Genomic DNA, 23,995 nt, shown 5'->3' with positions numbered 1-23,995 from the left:
ACTTGATCTTCAGCGCCAACTGTATACTGTAAGCGTTAGGGTGTCTTGTCTTGAGGAATGTAACGAAGCCATAGAAATAATGTTCCCGTGTAAATTATTCGGCAGAAATATGTGAAAGGCAAAAACATTTCTGGGACGGGGTTAAAGCGTTTCAGGTTCTTCCATGAGTCCAATGATACTGCATAACATCAGATGTTACATCGCATTACTGTTATCGGAATTGAAATGAAGCAGCATGGAAGAAAAACTTAAGAGACGGGCCGAGCAGCGCCCGGCAGCGCTGTAGCTGGATGTCGTTGCCACCCGGGAATTCTTCTGGAGAGCTTGCAGTGGCGCGGCCTTTCCCACTAGAGGGCGCAGTGGCCACAGTCTGTGCCCGGTTGTACACCTGCCCAGCTCCTCCCCTTGGAATTGCCTGCCATCCAATGGGATCGCAGTGTAACACATTCACTACACCGCTCCGGCATTCAACCTGCTGCCTCCTCCACAACTCCGTCCCGCTGTCTTAACCACGGGTAACCATGGCTGAAGGAGGGGAAGGCGAGGATGAAATCCAGTTCTTACGAACTGTAAGTACGAGCGATCTGTGATCCTTCACTGGGAGCATTGTGAGCGACTGCAAACTGCGGCATGGCATTTTTTTTTTACTTCAGCGTTTAAATGCAGAAGGGAGTCACCGCTGTTTGCCACTAGCAAGATACCTACAGTGTGCCTCCTTATTGGTCTGTAGGGCTGGTATTGAAACGGTTAAGGTCTTCGGTGGATATGTCATTACAGAGCCAAGCCGATAAGTGTAAGCCTGTTAAAACTATTACGCGCCGAGGAACAGGGGTTTTCAGGGTAGACCTGAATGCATTCATGAAATGTGCCGAGAAAGTTGAGATAGACGATTTCTGCTCGGCAAGAGCCGCAGTAAAGTGGGGGGTCCCCCCCCCCCCATTGTGTTGTCAGCGGGCTGTGGAGGAAAATAACTGCGGTTAAGGCTGGTAGCGCAGACTGCGCTGGTAACCCCAGTTGTCAGCAGGTACAGAGAGGAGCGCTGGCTGTTTCCACGCTGTGCCTCCTGATGAGTGTTTCCCCTCCGGAGCCAAGTCTTCACTGCAGATGCATTCCCGAAAGCAGGGCTGTTATCGTCCTGCGAGGGGTAGAAGCAGTCTCGGTATTTGCCATATATAGTCAAAGTGGTGCTGTAGGCTACTCATCCAATTGAACCTTAAGAGCAAATGCCATTACTAAGCAGTTAGGACACCAGCTCTGGATTACCACACCCATAACATCCAATTCTGAATGGACCCCCCGTCCCCTGTGGTGTTTAGATAGGTGCGCTTGAAACATTAAAATACTGTAATGAACAGTAAATACTCGCTATAAACCTTAGAACCAAACGATTACATGGGCTGCCACTAAGTTATATCAGTGAAACATGTTTTTTTTTAAAAAAAGCTATAGGTTGAAGAGATTTCCATTTGAAAATCACAGTAATTGCTATATCTCAATATTGCAGATCGATATCGGTCACCCACATTTCTAGAGGACTGGCGTCTACAGTTCTCAGCACCTCCTAGTTGTCATAAGTAGTTTTAAAATTTCCATTCCATAGGTGAGAGTGGTAGAAGCCGCAGTAGCCATTTTAAAGCTGGTTAAATCAGGGATGTCCCTCCCCCCTTCCTGCAGCGATATCCCTAATGCAGAATGTAAATGCTATATGGTTAAATCAATATCCCTTTCGGTTAGCTTGATTTTCTAGAATGGGAATTGATTTGGGTGTTCTTCCCAGCACATACGTATGCGTTTGTTTGTTGTTTTTTCTTGGCATGCGTTAAACTAGCATATCAATTGTCATGTTTGATATATAGCTATGCATTTAAGTGCGTTCTCGAAAACCGTGGGCGGTATTGTGGTTTTCTGAAACGGGGTAGTAACTATCTACAGTAGACTGGTGCTGAACCGGGGGTCGGGACATACTGTATCAACCGGTCTGCAACTGCAAGTCTGGTTTATTCGGAGGTCACTACAACCAAACTATGAATACAGCGCAGTGATTCATCCTGTAGATGAAGTTGGGTGTTGTGGTAATGAGTCAGATAGCGGCCAGATCCCAGATCGGCGAGCGGCGCAGCTCAGCCCGTGTGGCCGCGCCAGGCAGAGCGCGCTCGGGGTGACACGCACAGTTGGCAATCCCACGCAAGGATTATGCACTAAGCGCCCCGTGGAGCCGGGCGCTACACAGATGACCTTGAAAGGGGGTTTCTGGGTTACACAGCTCGCACCTCACGGAACGCGCGACACGCTGGGCATTCTGTTGAGACTGCGGAAATGACTCTAGGAATGTAGAGACTCATTATGTCCTAGGAAATACAGTGAATTTAGGAATAATAGAGCAAACCATTAATACTCATTACAAAGGATATTATGACACATGCTTAATGGGTCTTAAAACGTTAAAGATAATAATTGGTAGTGCAGTCATTATTCACACTGGAAGTATAATGTATTAAAAAGGCTGAAGTCCTAAATTGACGATTTATACAAGTAAAGATTTCCACTTTTTTTTTTGGAAAATTGCATTTCATTTTTTAATTCGTCTGCTCAAATTATGTGAAACCAAAAGATTGACGTCATAACCTTTTTAAAGTTATGGGGCAAAGCCCTGGCGCAAAAAAAATGATACTGATTGATACCGATTTTCATTCAGGAAAGCTCAGAACTCAGACACGTGGATATAAAAATGCCGGAGTTGATGAGGTAGATTTCAATCAGAAAAAAGTCGGCAGATCAAGGATGATAATACAGCTTCACGTTTCTTTCAAAAGACGATTGCCATTCCATCATGCACTGTTGAGAGTAGAGCTTTTCTCTCTCACACTGGGAAAGAACAGGTCAGTTAAATGGAGCTTTGTACAACACAATAAAAACGTTGAAGACTTTATGTTTTGGTTTTGCAGAGCATGAGGTTTGTGCTAGAATTGGGGAAAAAAGCACCTGGAGTGAACTGGGGAGTCTACAGGTTCTCCTTATTATGCAGATGTGCTGCAGCCAGATTTCCTGGTGGTCACCTCACTGTTACACACTGCTGGACAAGAACTGGCTAGATAGTTTGGTCCCTGTCAAAACAGCTCGGAGAACTCTCCAATGCATGCTTAATTTCAACTCCCTACATCGCAGTAATTTCCTTTAAAGTCGAGTGAGTGCTCTCTTCAGTCCATCAATTTTTAATGAGGACTTTTCCAGTTGTAAATGTTATCCAGAGCTCTCTTTATTTTCAATATATCAGAAGTTGCTGCACCTCAGATACTGCTGTATTATGGAAAGGAGTGAGGCAGTAATAGTCACATGATTACTGGGAACCCAGTTTATCTCACACATATTAAGGCAGAGAATCTTCATTATTACAGTGCGGCATGCAGCAAAGGTAGACTATTATACAAAGAGTATAAGTACTGTAGCTTTGTACCCTGAGTTGGAAGAAGTGGTTAGGAAATGGATGGATCGAAGGAGCTAAGTGTGGGATGGCATGGTGATGTAGTGGTTAGCATTGTGGCTTCTCATAGCTGGGGCTCTGGGTTCGATTCTGGACCTGGGATGCTGTCTGCGTGGAGTTTGTATGTTCTCCCTGTGTTTGCGTCGTTTTCCTCTGGGTGCTCCAGCTTACTCTCACGGTCCAAAGACATGCGGGTAGATGAAAGGGCTTCTGGGAAAACTGGCCCTGGAGAGTGTGAATGTGTGTGTGTTTGTGTCTGTGTGTGCCCTGTGATGGACTGGCGTCCTGTCCAGGGTGTACCCTGCCGTGTGCCTGTTGCTTGCTGGGATAGGCTCTGGCTCCCCCATGACACAGAATCGATGGAGCAGTTAGAGAATGATAGATGGTTTAAATTTTGACCCGCAGAAGTGTGTGGTAGAAGACACTTTTGGAATTGAAAGCGGGGAAGTTCAGGAGTATTCAGGAGGATGGGAGATGCTGTTGTGTTGCAGGACCTTTCTTTGCCAGGGCCCTTTATACCTCAGATTGTATGGTTCTGATGTCCAGACCCTTAGAAACGTTGACTGCGGTTTATCATGGTAAAAATACAGTAACAGACTGTAGTAAAAGCAGATTGAAATAACGGGAAATCATTATACAAACAATGGGAATCCGTAACAAAACAATATCAATATGTAAAAAGTTTAGTAAATGTAAGACAAATAGAAAAAAAAACATGCAGATTTACCATGGTAAATATGTGTTTAAATTGGCCTGACTATACAGTATATTGGTGAAAGACTGGGCAGGTCCAGAGCACAAGCTGTGCTATCTATTCCACATCTGTTCTTAATTACAGAATTGAATAGTATCTTATACAGTAACAGTATGGGTTGCAAGAACTTATATCACCTTAATTTAAGTCTTAATGAGTTGCTAATTGATTGTCACGTACTTTATAAGGACTGGAGGCCTCAAGGATTCAAGCAGGCTTTCCCTTGTGTACAGATCTGTAATTTGTTTTAGCCTGTTAGCCCCCATATATGGTCAAACATGTTTGTTAACAAATCACAATATTTGCAACTCAGCAGCTACTGCTAAAGAAATTCATATCCCTACTGCTTTGATTTTCGATTCCTTTTTTTTTTCCAGAACACATTATGAGAAAACATTTGGGGCAAAAAAAACGTGGATTTCTTTTTATTATTTTTCAGTTCAGCAGCACCTTATCTGATTGAAGTCCGTGCCTCCCAAACTAATCTTTCTTCCCAGCAGATTTGTAATGGTTTTGTGATTTGCATGGGCTTATAATTAAGTTGTAGGCCTGGGCCTACAGTTTCTGCTGGACCTTAGAGAGCTCTCTGCAGTGTGGTTTTGAGTGGTCTCTCCTGTAACATCACCAGCAAATGAAAATGGTTTGAACTATGTGGTTTATCCTCAGTCCCTAATTAGGTAATTGGCTGATTTATTGATTGATTATTGAAAGATTTCAATGGCACATTCTTGTGCATGTTGGAAGGAACATTTTTCTAATGTCTACATCTGTGAGCTGAATTATGTTTCTGTGTAGAAATTGGATGCAATGTAATATTCATTTAAAGAGCTTAGGTGCAGTATTCCTTTTTTACAATAATGAAACAAATAAATTAGTGATTTTTTAACACCTTATAGATAATAAAATGCCATAATGTAGAAGCAGTTCATGGTAGCAGAAAATATAATAATTTCAATTGTATTAAAAATAAGTTCTTATCAAGTACCTTGTCATATATGTTTGTGCATTATATTGCATATATAGCACAGGAATAATACATTAAAGCATGAAGCAGTGTTACTTACTGTAAATATTGTGTTGTAGATGGTCCTCCTTCATAACTAATAGTATAATTCAGAAGTTTTTTATTCCAGCAGTTTTTACAATAATTTAGATTTCTATCAGTATATGTAAAAAAAAAATGAAATTATATAGAAATTTAGAAAAAAGAAGACCGTGTCCTTTGACACATCCCATGAGGGATGAGCCTGATTCCTCATGGGAATGTGTCGGTCTCCCTGGGACACCGTGGACTGGGAGCCCTCTCTGGCCTGGGCGTAACAGGAAGTGTAAGAGCTAGGGTCTCCACTGGGCTAGCCTCATTGCCCCCAGAATGAATAGGATGTAGTGAAGTGTATTAAAGCAAGCCCAGCCACATTTAAGGCCTGGCCTATTCTCTCCTGTTTTGTGATTTAAATGAAGTTTGTGCTCTATCGTCCACATTTAGCACTTTATTATACAATCAAAGTTTGGAAATATACTGTAGATCCTTAATCAATCTTTTATGTGGATGTCTGGAAAAAAAGGGAAATTGAATATTAAAGTATATATTTGCTTTTTTAACAAGAGTAATTAGGTGAACTCTAAGCAGCCCTGTGACACAATCTGCCATCACGACTAGAATTTTATGGTTTTATTTGTTTTATATTTTCACTACCAAACTCAATGTAATGGATCTCGCAGATCTGAATGTTGGTAACACTGGCTCACCGGGGGCTCTGGAGGATCAGAAAAGGACAGAAATGGTTCAGTGAATGAGCCGAAAGCTGACTGCAGCTACAGCTGGGGGCATTGCAGAGGAGTCTCTTCCTACCTGAATGTGCTGCAGTCACCAGACTGAAGACCGGCTCACTTTTTTTAACATGCAAACGTTTTTCACGACAGGACACGTTTGCAACAAGCGGATTAAACGGCATGATCTGTGGTCGCAGTGTTCATTCACCTGTGGTTTGTATACAGCAGTGTTCTCTATGACGTGGCTCATGTACTGTATCCTCTGCTGAGGCTTTGACTACACCCCTGAGATGAAAGGGTTAAAGCTCATTCTGCTGAGTGCTAGCTAATCAGAGAATGGCCTTGGAAACCTTCAGACACAGAGCACTGCAGCACTCTAGCCTCCTCTCATACGAAGGGATCAGTTAGCAGCTCTACTGCACTCAGACACACACCTCTGAACAGGGGTGACAGCGGTGCCGGGGAATTAGCGTCGCTATTGTGAATACAAGACTTGAATTTAATTTGAGACTTTCATTCCAGGACCGCCTGTTGTCTCAGGGTCCTCCTGCTGCTGTGAAGTGGCAGAAGTACAAAATGTCACCCTGCTTCTGGTGTGAGATTTTCAGCTTAGCTGGAGAAACCTGGTGTGAATTTTACACCATTACAGAAAACCACATCTCGGCTACAAAAATCATATTCTCCTTCTCTCCCGTTTCTTTTGTATCATATCATTTTCGTTATAGAAATGAGTGCTAATTGCTTTTGATTAAAAAACAATGTTTGCAGTTTTATTTGTTCCTTACCTTATCGACATGAAGACTCCAAAGCTGGAATAGGCTACTATATTCTGACTAATACTGGATGGACATTACCTTCATGGATATGAGTATGGGTTTCCTAAATATATGCAGCCACTTTACTGAAGGAGGTACTGAACACTCAGGCAGCTCCGGCCCCCCTGTCTGTTCTCTGGCCCCTGAGTCAGTGCTTTCTATAAGCAGAAAGACGATTTGGTCCTCTTGTACTGGCACTATAATTACATCTAGTATACAGCACTCCTTTTTTCCTCTTTCTGTGAGCACTTTTACTATACCATATCGCAGTTGGGAGTCCAGTAGAAGCTCTGATCTCCAATACATAAGTATTGCAATGACATAGGCATGGTTGACGTTTATGGGTAATCTTCCTTTGTTAAATTAACAAGACCTGTAAGCCTTTAAGAAGCTCATCACCTGAATCCCAGTGTTGTTATTCTGCAGCAGCATGGCAGATCGATACAAGTATCTGACTGGAATTTGATGCTGGTTGTGTTTATCTAAAAAAAAAAAAACACTGGACACTGCATTATTACATTTGTAGGTTGGATAAAGACTGAAGGGCCTCTACCAAAGAGGAACTCTTGTTGAGAATATTAAAAATCAAATCAAATAAAGCTGTCAGTTTTATGTTGTGTCTGATGCAGACGATGCTAAAAGCAATGAAGGAATACTGGAACAGAAATCCAAAAGAGGGATGAGATCAGACAGATAGTGAAAGTTCTTGTCTGTTTTTGCCAGGTATGAAAGGAGACTGGGGGAGGCATGGTGGCGCAGAGGTTGGCATCGCTGTCTCTCAGCGCTGGTGCCCTGGGTTTAGTTTCAGACCTGGGGTGCTATATGTGCGGAGTTTGTATGTCTCCCCGTGTTCATATGGGGTTCCTCTGGCTGTTCTGGTTTTGTCCCCCAGTCCAAAGACATACTAGTAGCTTAATTGGCTTCTGGGAAAATTGGTCCTAGTGTGCATATGTGCATATAGCACTTTAGGTCTAGATATGAACCCAGGGCCCCAGTGCTCTGAGCCACCCTATTTCCTCAGTTACACTAAGGCATTGACAGTACCAGTGATCACGCAATGTCTAAGCAATTTCTAACATTGTAGATTTTAATTTGGTGCCACACTAATCTCTGCCTATTGTACGTTCTTGTGCATGTCTTTTAAATTGGGTTTGTGCAGTTGACATATACCTTGTAAGTGGTACAATGTCATTCATTCAGTCTTACGTCCAGAGCTCTGGCTTGTAACGGTGACAGTTGTTGGTCTGGATTTCCTGTGGATGTCAGCATCCGTTTTAACACTACAGGCGAAAATTGGCTAAAGGTTTGGTGTTTTTTTATTCCAATAATCAAGAGCATTAGGTTGCTGAGGAGGGTATAGCAAACCCCGCTTTGAAATGAGGTCTAGGTGTATAATCTTTTGAAGTAAAACATGCTTTGAAGCTGACCTTTTTTATTGATTGAAGAGTGGTGAAAATGCAAACAAAGAAAAGACAAGAAAGGATGACCTTTTCAATGTGAAATCCCATGCCAAAAGGCAAAACAGTAGGAATTTCTGTTTGTTAAACTGCTACACTTTGATAGAGGACCTTAATTCAGAGTCATGAGCTGTAAACAGAAATAGCCACCTCTATTCTGTCTGGTACTCTGAAAGAAACTGGCACCCCTTTCTCTCTTTCTTTCTCCACATTCAGATTTTTGATTTGTGTATTTTAAATTGTATAATTGATGGCTCATTTGGGAGAATTGCAGATGTGAATTCAATTATGAAAAGAAGCATTTCACTGCACTGCACATCTTTGGGTCTGTGGGGAATGTGAAATGCTTACTGAACTACTTTCAAAGAAAGATGTTAACCTGACATTTTAAATTCACTGTTAGAAAGAGCAAATCTGGGCAGCATTATGGAGCAGGGGTTAGTGGTCTGGACTTTCAGGTTCAAATCCCAGGTGAGATACTGCTGTTGGGCAAGGAGCTTCACCCAAAATCCAGTAAAATACTTAGTTGTATAAATGGGTGCAACTGAAAGTGGTTTGGATAAAAGCATCAGCTACATAAATTGGATAGTATCTTTGAGAGCTGTATTCTCCATGTGTATCCTTTCAGCCTGTATCAGACAGTGCACTACGTGAGAAGATGTAGACAATCTTTGCTATGGAATTGTACAGTGCTTGAGAGTCCCAGTTGTCTCTGTCCCTGTGAGAAGCCTTAAGACACAGGTTCCCAGTCTTGGTCCTGAAGGCTCACACAATTGCTGGTTTCATTCCATCTGAGCTTCATAACCTAACTGAAGTCTTAATTACACTAATTATCTCAATTGGAATATGTGCAAGTTTTTTTCCTCACCAGAAGTTTGTATTAATTAAATAAAATCTGTGTACACTGTATATCATAAGCACTGTTCATTTAGTAGCAGATACAGCAGCACTGCATTCAAAAGGTATTTAAATATATGTAAGCATTGTATCAGCCTGTGTTTTAATGATACCAGATTATATACTGCAGTTTCTCAATATTATAGTAACTATAATAGCCTTATTTTAATTTCTCCTTTTGCTGATCTGTAATTGTAATTCTTCAATAACACATAAAGCTATGTTAATAAGTAAAATAAACTTGTGTAGTTGCTGAATACATATCACACACTTGCTGCTGTTTCACAAGATTAGGATAAATACATGATTTTGATTCCTTCCTGAGAACTTGAGATCATGAAAACATGATTATTTGGACCACACTGCCATCACGTTTCCTTAGAGGGTTTCCTGCATTGGTCCAAACAGTAGATTCTTTAGCAGAATTCTTGACATGTGTATTTTGTACTTTTCATCAGCTTCTGACTGAAGATTCATAAGAAAATGTCTTTGTGTAACAAGGTAGACTAACATTAGTGCATTATGGAGTACTACCATATATACAGTATATACTACCATATATGTATTGATGTCAGATTGGTGGAAGAAGATTCTGTACCTATAAGAAATTTGTTCTGATTATATGAAATAGTTTGGGTAAAAACATATTTCTATTTTACACAATGTTGACAGGGGAGAAATGATGCCTTTTATTTCTTTTAGAAGTCTGTTGTGTTTCAGTTTGATGGGAGTTTTTTCTAATAAGAGCATCAATTTTGTAAGTGAATTGAGGTTATCTACTAATCACCAGAGGTCGGCAAGGAGTCATGGAGATAACTGTGCTTATAGTCATCAATATTACACAAAGTGAAATATGAGTTTTGAAATTAGGGAAGATGAAAGAATTAGAAACAGACTTTTCACATATTAAATTGTGTTACAGTATGTGGGTAGACCTTTTCATTAGCAAAAGTTTCAAAATGACATCACATTTGGTGTAAACATCCATCCATCCCTTTTTGACCCAATGTGGGGTCACGGGGAGGCCAGAGCCTGTCTCAGGACTGACACACACACACACACACACACACACACACACGCCAGGGCCAGTCTTCCCAGAAACCAATTAACCTACAGTACCAGTATGTCATGTCTGTGGACTGTGCGAGGAAACTGGAGTACACGGTGAAAACCCCTTTCAACATAGCGAGAGCATACAAACACCGATACAGATAGGAGCCCAGGAACAGAATTGAATCCAGGGATGCGAGGCAGCAATACTAAGACCTGCACCACTGTGCCGACCTAGGATGACACCAAGTATGAAGTTCGCCAGTTTTACCAGTGGTTAGTCATGCCATAACAGGGCTTGGGATCCTCCAGTAAGTTAAATACGGTATTGATGCGTAATTACTTACTGTAGGTATCCCAGATGTTGCAGATAACATCAAAAATTAAGGATAAGATGGAGCAAAGATTTGCAGTGGCTGGGAATCTGGGTGCCAGACCACTCCTGGATGGTTATTGTACAGTGGTGTAAAGGACAGAGGGTGATATTGGTTTAAACAGAAGCATAATTGTCAAATAATTTACCTGCCAGATTTAAACAGGACCAGTTAGCAGTAAAGGCCATGTTTCTTCAAAGGAATGGCCATACTGACTTCACATACTGTAAACCTCATTTCTCCACTTGTTAATTGTGTTGTGACCAAGGACAATATTTACCAAGTCTGAAGCTATTGCTGTAGGAGGAGTCGTTACCCAGAAGACACATTAGACTGGAGTCCTGACTCCTTGGTCAATAAGGATCCTGTGGCACAGTTTGTAAGACAAAGGCTAATCTCATATAAGATTATTCACCTCACTTTATCGTTATTGTTATCTCCATCATTAGAACGCCAGTTTCTGTCACATCTCTGATCTGTCACTCACTTTACCCACCTAGTTTGAGGTTGTTCGCTTACCTGATCTTCCTACAGGCACAGTTTGATATCTGGGAAATAAAAATCCTGACAAAAATCAAAGGATTTCAAACTTATATTAAAACATAACATAATGTATATTAAAACACACCAAATAAAACATATTTTAATGCTTTATGGATTGCTTTGGTGATTCCAGCAGTTAAATGCAGTACAACACAGTGGTTACAAAAGGCTTAGTATATTGTTGAAAGTTAATGGTTTATAGATAAGAGTATTTTGAAGTAGATACACGATATAAAAATGAAACATTGAATGCATTTTACTAGTGTTAAGTGTTACTTTGCTACAAAACGCACATAAAATATCTTATGTACGCCTTTTCTCATTTTTTTGTAAGCCTAGGCATATCATTATTTGTTGCTTAGCAGTATGCCTCAATGCTTTTATTAGAAACAGACACAAATGCGTCACTTGTTGTAATCCACTTCACTCCCAGGTAAATGGTTGTCTGTGCAGTAGTTTGTAGCTTTGATTCGTATGGGCTGCTACTGTTTTATGCCCAATAGCACTGATATTATCTTGTAAAAATGTGTGGTGCAGGCTTGGTGACTCAGGCACATTTTCAGAAGCTAGGATAATGCAACATAAGGGCTGATATGAACTGTAATTACAGTACCAGTTAATTCAAATATTGCTGTACTGTAGAATAGTTTTCTGACAAACACCTGGAAAATCAACCTTTTCCATTGCTGATCACACCAAGCTGAAGAACACCTCACCACCATTGACACAAAAGAGCTTGGAAAGTGCTCAGAATTGTAATTGATCCTAAAGGTGAAACCTACACTTGTTGAAGGTCTAGACAAGCTGCGCTTTGCAGCATGCAGTTCTGTGCTAAGAGTTTGAGACTCGGTAAGCAGCAGTTTGTGAGAGAGCTTGTTCTCCTGCAGCTGATCGCTGGGAAAGAGACTTGTCAGCATCACCCTCCTCCTATCTGCTTTGATTAGCAGCCTTTTAAAAGGTGGACTTGTTATTGTTGCATACACATCGGTATCAGGTGCCTGTGGCAGAGGTACTGCAAGTTAAGAGCATTCCTTAAACTGTAATCATTTCTGTAACAAAAACATGCATTTTCAATTTTGATTCCATTGTTTTGTAGCATAAATCTACATACTGCCAAGGGAAAATGGATAGGACTCTTTAAATAAAGGTGAACTAAAACTAGGCTCTGATTTTGATTTCTTAATAGCACAATACATTGACCTGTGGGTATATAGTATATTTATACTTATAATAGATATATGACCAACACATTATTTTCTTCATAATTGGTGTACAGTATTTGCTAAATGCCACGAGAATGTAGTTAGCATTATGATCAGCGTGGACACTTTCAGCACAAAACAGACAAGACCTCTCTGGAAAAGTCTGCCTGCTCTCTTTTGGATTTGAGTGGAATCAGTAGTGGGCTTCAGTCCTATCAGGATCCCAGGCCTCTCCAGACTCCACTGGGAGAGGCTGGTAAAGATTTGGTGCAAGCCAGGTTAGTCTGAGCTCGGAAAGGGGGATGCTTTTCTTCATGGCAGCTCCCTGGCTCTGCAGTGCTCTTATGTAATCTGCCTGATACACAGGGAATGTTCTGGTATGCAGGCAAACAGCAGCGTCTAGAGAGCAAACAGGTATTGCTAGCTCTTCATGGGCAATCTTATCTCTGGCACAGTCTGCTTTATTGAGCTAGCAGATTATTGCTGTGTGTGACTTTATCTTTCACTTAGATGAGTTAATTGTTTGGAAAATTGGATGCAGAAAGATAAGGATTTCAGTGGCAGCCCAGTGGTGTGACAGAGCCGCTTCCTCACGGAGTTCTGGGTTCAGGTTTGGCCTGGGGGCACCTTATGAGAGGAGTTTGCATATGCTCCCTTCCTCCAGAGGGGGGAATAGTTTGCTCTCCAGGGACTCTTGTTTCCTCTCACCTCCAAGAGATATGCCAAACCACCAACCAGGTAAATCGGCGTCTCTAAATTGTCCCTTTTTGTGGGCCCTGTGGTAGACTGAAACGCTGCTCAGGAAGTGTTGTCATGCTTCTTGTGTTCCATGCTTCTCTGCGTTGCTATGACCCCTCATCTTTGTGGAAACGTCTTTTGCTGAAATATTTAAAATAAAAGACAATAATCAGGTAGACCATGATCTAAAAATGGTAAAAGGCATCAAATCATGGTTCACAAAAGCATAAGACACAGATGTTGCTGCAAATTATTACTGACCTGTGATATAACAAGTCTCATCTCACATGAAAATTAAATGGCGAACATTTATCAGTGTAAGATACAAAAATAATTTCAAAAGTTTAAACAAAATGAAAGACTGAACCCTAAATCTTATTTGATGGAGCAGTGATGTTTGTGCCCTCCGAAACTCATACTTCGAATCACATTACAGTGCAACATCTTTTCTTAAGTAAAAGGTAGTGCTTTGGATACCAAAAAAGAAACTTTGTCAAGTAATTTATTTTAGTTTGACCCTCAACAGTCACCGCAACCTACATTTGAGAAGCAGGAGGGATAATGAATAATGGAGTCGAAGCCTTAGTCTCATGCTTCACTGACATGTGGACAGTTATTTTTAGTGGCTGTGAGACAACACCAGACATTTCAAAGCACTTTTTCTGTGGCACAATCTTAGCTTTCTGAAACACATCACAGCTTCTCCTTGTGTTCTGTGTTTTATCCTTCTTCTTTACCTTTTGCTGATGACCTTTTAAATGCTTCACCCAGATCTTTAACCTGCGTGCCATTTGTTGATTGCGATTGTCTCTGCACCAAGACAAATGTGAAGTATTCCTGACCTTCTCTTTCGAATGGAGGAGATAGCATTTTCTGGGTTTGTGCTGTCATGAAGGGCAGTGACTGAACCAGTCTTTTCTTAAACTGATTGTCTGCCCTTGTACAGTAAGTACCAGGGCCTTATTTGGTTCTCTCTGCTCTTCTTGAAGAGTTCCCCATCGCAGAATTCACAAATGGTGCTCTTCACCTCTGTTTGGTAAAGGTAATAAATGAACTTATTGTGCAGTGTGAAAAGAAATAAAAAGTTTTAAAAATCCAGGCTGAGATTGCTCATACGAGCTGACCTTTATCTTATTACAATAGGTCTTAATATGTCTGAGGTAATTTTCCAGGAAGTCTGTGGTACATTCTATTTTTTCAGCTTTGAGTTTGTTATTATGTGATTATTCTGAAGAACATCTTGCTTTACATTTATCTTTTTTGATGCAATACTCAAACTGGATTGAGTTTTGCTCATATTGGCCAATTAGTGGCTTCTGTGCCTGGGTGGCTGCACTTGAATATTCTTTTGACAGAAATATCAAGAGTATGATTCTTGATTGATCCGGGGAGCTGGCTATAGTATTATTTAACAGTAACAAAAGTTCCTGTAAATAGTGTATAGCTAGTCTGTTACAATGTAAGACACATGTCTTGAACAACACAAAAAGACTCACAAACAGAGTTCAGACATGGGCAGACACCTGGAAAATTACATTTTATTATAGATAAATGCAAGGTGTTATCTGCAGGCTGCAAAGATCTAGGAGTTAGGTTGGCTCATCATTTTCCCCATTAAGACATTGTAGTGAAGCAATACCAAAGTCTAACAGAATGCTTAGTTACATGAATAAGAGTACACTAATTGAAATTTACACATTAGTTAGACCTCACCTAAATCATTGTGTTCAGTTGTGGTCACCATACTTTAGGAAAGATGTATGAGTGTTCTAAAGACAATTCTAAAGAGAGCAAGCACTCTAATTCCTGGTCTGAAGTAAATGTCATGATATAGGGGACCTGATTCTTTTTGACTTGAAAGGGATAAAAATAATGTATGGATTGACTCTGGTATTTAAATTCCCGGGTATTTATGTATTTAAATGTATTTATTATTTCACTCTCTTGTGGTTTCCTTCATTTAACCATACATGGTGGTTTTAAAGTCTCACAATCACTGACCCTGAGAAGAATTTCTCTGTAACAGTTATTCCAGCTTCTTGGAAGTTTACAGAGTACACAGATCAGGGACTGGTGAAGGAGGCGGAATTTATTCATTAAGTGGCTTTACATTACTGTGATAGTTCAATGGGATCCCTGTTCTGATTGAGAACTCAGTCAAAATTTGGCAAACCACAAGCATAAATTCCCCAAAAATGACGGTTGTGCTCATTGAATGCCATATGTTTCCTATAGATGTGATCCTGTATGTATCAGCATAGTTCTAAGGCCGCATGGAAGAGGTCAGGTGATTGTGCTAGCTACTGAGTCACAGTGCCACAAAGTGAAAGACAGTGTGTGGGCATGTGCTGTCCTGCATTAACATATCACCAAGAATACCACATTGTTGCCATAATTATGACAGAAGCATTCAGCAATGGTCAACAGTAATGGTACATGTATCGTGTATCTCCAAGAAGCACCTATCAGTACAATATGCTGTGAACCTGTACCTTTTTGGAGATTGTAGTGGCACTACACAAATCGTTCCTTGGCCAAATGTGACCCTCTTTGGAGGGTGAAATGTGCTTTATTGTCCACGTCATGTTAAAGAAGAATGTGTTGTGTTGTTCAAATACTGTTTCATAGTGACTTGCAGAAGAGTTTTACGGACAGTGTTCCTGGGAATGTTGGTTTGGTGAAATGCAGGATGAATCTCCTCATCTGCAGGAGACACAGTCTTTGTATCTGGCACAACAGTGATATATTCATGGCTGACCTACACTGGGATGGTCAGAAACACTTGCAGTGCCTTCAGGTTTCTTGATCTGAAAGGATCTTGGGGTAGATTTAGTTGTTTCTGGAGATTCCTCGGTGACAAGACTGTACTCTTAACCTGTCTGTGTAATATGCTGTAATTACAAGAAGTGCAGTGCTCGGAAAGTGAAGACGGAATATGAGCAGTTAAGTAAATATCCAGTGTAATACACTCCAAGGCTGAAGAAAACAGGGAAGAGTCGAATCTGTAAAAACTCAAAATCAAAATGGCAAAGGAGGATAAAAAAATCAGAAAATCAAGTAGGAAGCAAAGTTTGAAAACCAAATAAGCACAATTAACAAGCCAGTGCTAATCCATATACAAAAGTCAAAAACCAAACTCGGTTGAAACTAAGGAGTTCATAGAAAAAAGGCCAAGGCCAGGTGAAAAGCACACTAAGATGAAGTGCTATAGTACTGCCAGGGAAGGTCTTAAATACCATGTGCTTATTGTGTACAGGTGGGATAGATTTGTGTCCATACCTCGTCGTTATGGCTGTGGCCTATTTGACAGGTGTGTCAGTGGTGATGCTTTCGGTGTGGTTGGCGATAGTTTATCCGTGCAGAGTCTGGAGTGAAACCCCCTCCCTACTTGATTTCGTCCCTGTAACCTTTGAATATTTATTCTTCCAAGATGGTTGCAAGAATATCGAACCACCTTGAATCTAGCATGTGGTGATCGAGCCCATAGAATATACACTTTTATAACATTGTGCTTTAAGTTTGTAAGAAACTCAGTGCCACGTCCACAGTGTCTTTCTTATTCACAAGGGGTGTTTGCAGATGCTGCATTTTGATTGGTTGATTTCGTATTTGTGATTTATAATGAGGGTTTTCCATTCTAGCATTAATTCACCAGTGTAACTGTTTGAGAAAATCCTGAGTTTGTAGCTACAGGCTCATTTGCAAGGTTACCTGCAGCTCCTGTAGCAGCTGTTATGTAAACAAAACAGATTTCTTGTGTCAAAAATGAAAACAGATTTGAAACTAAATAAAGCATTGATAAGAAGACAGAACACTGCATTTTATAGTGGGTGCATAGATTGGTAAACAAGAGTTGATAATTTGAACTCAAGGAGCATGAGAGCTTGTTTTTATCTGAAGGATAAAAAAGTCTTCCATTAACACCACAGGTATACAGTGCATGTCATGATGTTCATCTCATGAAAGCATCCTGTGGGAATTGAATTCAATGGGCACAGTTATATAACCTGTCATTTTTAAGGGAGTACCACCGATCAGAAAAATAAATATTTATATATAGTTTTGCTAAATACATCCAGATTGAGAATTAATTCATTACGGAAGTGTACCTCTTACTGTAGAAAGCCGGAATGTTTTTTTTTACCTGACAGGCGGAGATAAGCCTTGCAGGTCACTGCCTAACTGTCCTTGTTTCTTATCTGAATCCAGGCTGATATGGTATCTTGATATACGGTAGCTCTGTTTGTTTTAATGAGGGCTTGTGTGGCTGACATTAGCCTAAGGAGGGCTGAGTTGGTGGTCCCTGTCTCGTTGGTATGGCTGAAGCTGATAAATGATGCCAGGGCATTTCTGTGTGTAAACAATGCAGTTGGAATGCAGAGCTTTCCCAGGCTGGGCCGAGACAGGAAAGCCAGTCTGTGGCCGCCCATGCCAACTGCTTGCTAATGTAGCTGCCGACATTGGGAGCAGACTGCATTCATGTTTCTCTTTGGCACAAGAACAGCGGCTTCTATTGTTTTGTTTTGTTTTGTTTTGTTTTTTTGCTCTTCCCACCTGATTTCTTTCATTCGTAATATTCGTTTACACCTGTTAAACTATTTGTATAATTGTGTCGCAGATTTTGTTGCCTGCTTGGCGGTTTTCCTTCTGAGAATGAGTGAGTAACTGTATTGACTTAGGTCTTGTCTGGTTGTCTCATTGGACAAGGTGATCCCTTCAATGTATAAATCACAGCAGAGGCCTTTGGGGGCTGTCATACTCCTAATGTTCATTTCAGTAAACTACAAAGCTCTTGGCTTTGCGGCGCAATAGAACAGTTCGTGCAGTAGATTCTAATTCTAAGAAAATTCTAATTCAATTTACTGGAAATTGTTATGTATAGTAATTGTTGGCAGAGAAGTGTACTGTATCTGATACTGTGGATCCTGCCTTCTGCATCAAAGACAAGATATGCCCACTCAGCAGCCCTAGCACAGCTGTGAAAGACCAGCAACAATTAAGGAACTGGTGCCTGTGGAATCCTTCAAAAATGATAGTAATATCACCTGTTGCAAATGTTTGGTGCTCAACTCCCACGGGTACAAGATACACAACAGCCAATATATTTTAGTTTTGTACTTATGAAGCTTCAGTGAATAACCGAAGCTTGTTTTGGAGGGTACAAAGCTAATTGTAGTCTGTTTAGTTGACTTTTAAGTTTTCTATTGTGTGCTAGGGAGAGCACACCATGTATTCAGTCTGTACTGTGTACACTGTATGTGTATTCAGTCTGCACGTTACTAGGACTGGAGTGTCTGTTGAGGATGTGTAATAAGTCATGGTAAGCCGCATTGGATACAATGGCTTTTACCACAATGTGAAAGGTCAGCAAAAAGACGGGCAGTACGCTAACAGAGGGCTGTGTGATCATGATAAGTTGGGAAAATACACTTCCTGCTACAGGTACCGTGAGGTCTTGAGTACTTAGTAGAATGAACGTTCAGCAGTCAAAGATGCCCGCACTGTCTGTGAAACAGACCGAAACATGCCTCCACCCACAGCCTTTTAATATACCACGACAAAACCATAAGCGCCAAATGGCAGGTTAAGAAGAACACTTATATTGGTAATAAAAAATTATACACTTAATGTTTTCACCACTAAGATCAAAAATTATTTTCCCATTGAAAATTCTAACTGTGTTGGCTTCTGAGCACTATGGTAAAAAGCATAATTTTAATATTATAGTCATTAAACCTATATACAGTATGTACTTACTGAAACAAATACTTTATTTCATCACACCAAGGCTTATTATTTTATATTTTCGTTTCTGCGTGACAAGAAGTGTTCCCAGTTTTATTTAGGTTGTCAAAAACAGGTGAGGGAAGAACACTGCATACAGCTCTCGCAGCCAGAGACGGAGAGGTGACCAGGGCCTGCATCGTCGGGTTGTTACAGTGCTGTTTCATGTGTCATTAACGAGGCTCTTTGTTTGATACATTTTGGTTTGGTCAGTATCACTTTCCATAACCTGATTTAAACTTTAAACTCCCACACTACTATCATGTAAATCTATACGAGGAGAAAGATGAATACATAGCAAAAGGGGATTCATTTAACTGAGGGTTTTTTTTTTGCATTTTGTTGCAGTGCTGCATTATCACACACAAAGCTGTTTTTTTTTTGCCAAATGTTAAGACTGCCTCTTGGATAGTGATTTTCTTAGGGATATTAATAAATTGTCAGTGCTTCAATGTGATATCCACGAATTTACGGATGCACTGTACTCTGGTGCATATGATCATGGGTGTTTCTGGGTTAAAACGGAAATTTGCTGTGAACTGTGGGAGTAATGTGGGATGCTCATAAATACTGTTTATTGATTTCTCGAGATATATACCCTTTTTTTGCACTTACATTTACTGAGCTGGTATTTTTGTGTAGGCATGAAAATACAAAACCTGTTTTGTGTGAATATTTACCTTAAAAACCACCCAGGCACATAAAATAGGAAGTGTATGCACTAAATCTTTGCACTTGGCCATTCAGGATACATTATAGCTCCTTTCATTTAGTAGTTCCAGGTATTTTTTATTGCCTTGTCTAGAAATCCTTATAGCTGGTGACCAAGTTGGCAGCACACCAACGTCCCTTGATGACTGCAAATCCATCACTTCAAACCCGGTTTGCATTCTGAGTTTCCAAACTGCAATTTCTAAGGAGGACTTGTAGGCTAAAACAGCTCAGAGGCTTACAACATGCGAGGCTGGGCTATTTATTAGACAGAAGATTTTGGTCAATTCCAGCTTGGTCATTCATCTGAACAAAGCTGAGTTAACAGGTTTTGAAATGTACTCAGAAAATTGAGATGCTCAGGGTTTCCAGCTTCATGTGCTGTTGTGTGTTGACGTTCTTCATTGATATTCAAATGCATGACATCCTCCAAACAAGCTCTTTTCTAGATATAGTTCTTTTACTGCTGTGTGCAACTACTTTTGCTTGCAGAAATTAAAACCAGGCTATGAAGATGAATACATCTTCAAGAGGCTAGAAGTCTGTAGTTTCCTCCAAGGAGTTTCAGTACCGTTTTATGATTAATTTAGTTCCTGGACAAGCTTGTTCTGAAGCAGGTGAAGCCTTTGGCTGTACTTATATTCCTAGTTTCTAAGAAAGAAATATAATTATTCTTAAAATGTGAACATACTGTAGATCGGGAGGGAATAGACCCTCACTTCACCTCATAAATAGCCATTTGTAGATCGGGAAGTTTGTTTTTGGTGCAACCTGTCAGGATAATCCATTCTTTGCCTTCCTTGGCAGCTGTGATATTGCCTCCAGTGATGTGACGATTTCGGTCTCAGTTGTGAATTAAATTATCTGCTGAAGAACCTTGTTGCCTGTTGCAGAACTTGTGCCGGATGACTGAAGCTTTCCTCCCTGTGGTACAATAGAAAAAATATCTAAGCTTTTCTCTCAAGGCCGTGCATTTTACTCACTGCAAAGCTGTTTCAGCAGTGCATGCCCTTCAGACTAAACCCTTTCTTTACATGCAGTATCCTTCTGGATAGGCAATTAAAACAAAAAAATCATATTAGTGTGGCACTAAGAGAAGCATCGCTGTGCTGGATGCTGTTATTATTATAAGTCTCTTAGCAGAAGGCTTTGTTCAGGGGGTCTGTATAGAAAATATATAAAGTGGAATTACAGGGAACAATTGTAAAGGTACCAATAAATTAAACTGATAAAATGACAATGAGGTTAGTACATACTGGACAAGAAAAAGTCTAAGCAAAAAATGAAATGGTCATTTACATTGTATAGTGATAGTTTGGCTACAAAAAAATAACGTTGTAACATAAACAACCTATAGAGCTTAGTATCTTGTCTGCAGTAAGTAATTGCTGTTAGGAAGTTAGAGTATCAGTTTAAGAATGAAACACACTAGGGCAATAGGGTAGAAGAATCACTGAAGGACAGAGCACTGTAAGATCATGGGCGCTGTCTCAAGAAATGAAGTCCTGAACAGGTGATGAAAGGTGGTCGGGGTCTAAGCAGTCCTGAGTTCTGTGGGTAGTTCATCTCACAACTTAGGGGCAAGAATGGCAAATAAACAAGGGCTTGGGAGAGGGGTGCAGAATGTCTGGGGAGGGAGGTTAGGAAGGGGTGAGAGTCTGAAGACAGGTAGCAGGTAAACTGGTCTGGTTTTGAATCAAATGCCTGTAGCAATAGGAGGCCAGTGGAGAGATGGGAGAAGCATGAGAAAAGAAGAAAGGAAAAAGGAGGAAAAAGGACCAGGGCAACTTCAGAAATCTTGATGAGTGGAAGTAGGCAGATGGTGTTGGCAGGGATTTGGCAAAGAGAGTGTTCCAATGGTCTAGGCTAGATAATACCAGGACTAGAAGCTGTGCAGAACAGTGGGTGAGAAAAGGGCAGATCCTGTGAGTGTTGCTCAAAAAGAAGTGTCAGCAGCAGGCAAGAGAAAGAATGTTTTGGGATAGAAGAGGGAGGGTCTTGAGTTATACCAAAGATCTTGGCACAAGAGGAGGGGAATAGGCTGGCGGTATTTATCACTTTGAAATAACATAAGAGAGCATGGGAGAAGATGAAATGCACAGTGGAGCAGGAGTGGAGAGAGAACAGTTGGGGTCTGTGGACACAACCTTAGTGGATGGAAGGAGTAAGAACTAGGCCCTTGCTACATACATCGGATGATGGAGGGTCAGAGATCTCAATCTTTTGAAAGAGGACGTTTTCTGTAAATAAATAAATCACTTTATTGCTGCTGTGTTTAAACTGTAGATGACCTATAATTCATGTAGTAGTGCTGTTTACTCCAATTAAAAACAAGAAAAAAAGCTCAATATTGACAAAAGAACTCTACAATAAAATTCTATTTATTACAATATCTTTGACAGGACAGTATTGATAAGGAATTCCATCCTAATACTGCCACTGCTAATGCTGGATAATCTGTGATATGACTTTTGATGGCTAATTCTGGTCAGAATGAGAACACAGGTTGTTTCCTTTCAGAAGCCTTTACATGCCTTTGCAGTTTTCTTGTGCTTATCCCTGTTTTAACGAAGCCCTGGAAATCTTCATACTTCTCCGGTACTGACTCCCTCACAGAGTCACACGTAGTTGCTGGTGTCATCTTGCCCTGATGTTTAATCAGCATGATAGGGCCCATCAGAATTTATCAGGGATTCACCAATTTCTGGAAAAGAAAATTATTCCATGTTCTTAGGCAAATAAAAAATGTATATTGGTGTATAATTCTGCAGAGAATCTCGATTTGTATTTACAGGATGGTATTTACAGGAAAACAATATTTTTTAAATATAAATTAGTGATCTTTGTAATTGTTTATTAACTGCATTATTGAAGTTGTTTAATTGCATTATTGAAATGAGGTGGGTGGTGACGTTTCTGGAAGGGTCAGCTCGTTACTTTGTCTGTGAGATGCTTTACTCTTTGGATTATATAGATCAGGACTTGGCTATAACTCAGAATATGCTACACTAACCGAAGAGGGTATTACAAGAAGGACATGAAATTGCTGTTTCCAGTGTGCACTTTGTCTAGGTTTGTGCTGTTCTTTCGCATGCCTGTCAGAACCAAGACAGATTATGAATCCTTTCCTGTTCTTTTGCATGACGTCCACAAAAACTCCTTACTCCATCATGTGAGTGTGAAAGTTCTTTATTTGTTTTAGCCAGGTTTGAGTCATCAGTGAGTTATTGTGTTTTTATACAATGAATGCTGAGACGCACAAGTCAAAACGCCCAACGCAGAGACGGTTTGATGAGCTGCAGTAAGTGGCTGGTTGTGGCAGTGTGCCTTGTAACTGCGGGAGAGGATGGTCCTAATGAGCATAATGGTGGAAAACCCGAGAAACACTGGTTAAAAGATCAATCTAATGATCTGATTTGGATCTTTTCATCAGAGATATTGGCTCCATGTTAAAGTTTTCATAGATACAGATATAGGGCCTAAATTCGTAAGATGTCAGCGTGATTTCATAGTTGTTAATTTACCCTAAACTCCTGTGAATACCGTGCCATGTGCTGAATGGTTCAGAATTCGTGTCATTATGTCCTTTGGCAGTCATGCGCTGTACTGACCAGATACAGTTGCATAGGAAGTAGCTCTTTCTTGGGACCTGGAGATTTCACAGAGCAGTTGGCAGCTGCATAACCTTCACTTGTTTTTAGAGTCTTTGTGACATGCGGCACCTTCTTTTTATTATGTGCAATATTCAACAGATTCAGTTGTCTGTTGATGTTTATATGTTGATATCTTCAAATTATAATGACATACAATAGTCTGAAATTCATTTTTGTTGGAAGTCAGGATCCCTAACAGATGCTGAGCAGTGAGTAGGAGTAAAACGATAGAGGGATGAAATTAGAGAATTAGCTTAATACCTCTGCTGGTATTCTTAGTTATGACTGTAGATATCCACGTGGCATCAAAGAGTAAATCACATGTTCTTGGTCTGCACAGATCAAAAAGCCTGACTGTTTCATTGTGTGAGCTTTGAGAGTGTTGTGTCTCCAGAGTGGTATTGGTATATTGAATCTTATCACATGGTCCTACAGCACTACTGAATAAGGGAAACATTAAAGTGGTTGGTTATAATGGATTTTTGTCCTTAGCGGCTGGTAGATAGTTAATACAATACTGTGTATCACAACACAATGCTGAAATAACTGGACATCAAGACCATACCACTTTTCATGGGTTGTAGCACCTGGGACTGGCTTAACTGACCATGAGGGAGTTTACATTACTTAATGGAAGACTCACCTGAGGTGGCCATTTTGGCTCTGTGGGCAAACATGTAGTGGCTGAGCCAAAATGGCTCCTGACAGTCCAGTAATTAGGCACAGGTGATTTATATAAGCCCTATACAGCAAAGCAGGGCAG

At 40.4% G+C, this 23,995-nt stretch overlaps 1 protein-coding gene across 1 annotated transcript in view; it reads left to right on the top strand.

Moving 5' to 3' along the window:
• The first annotated feature begins 448 nt into the window (after nt 1-448).
• Nucleotides 449-23,995, top strand: part of ryr2a (ryanodine receptor 2a (cardiac)) — a 195,641-nt gene continuing 172,094 nt past the window's right edge. Inside the window, 1 exon segment of the mRNA XM_015362834.2 lies at nt 449-569. Within this exon segment, the coding sequence (XP_015218320.1) occupies nt 522-569 (48 nt within the window). The 5' untranslated portion in view covers nt 449-521.

This window comes from Lepisosteus oculatus, chromosome 17 (assembly GCF_040954835.1).
Source record: "Lepisosteus oculatus isolate fLepOcu1 chromosome 17, fLepOcu1.hap2, whole genome shotgun sequence".
Lineage (NCBI taxonomy): Eukaryota > Metazoa > Chordata > Actinopteri > Semionotiformes > Lepisosteidae > Lepisosteus > Lepisosteus oculatus.
Note: the sequence above shows the minus strand (reverse complement) of the source record. Positions and strands in the feature narration are given on the sequence as shown.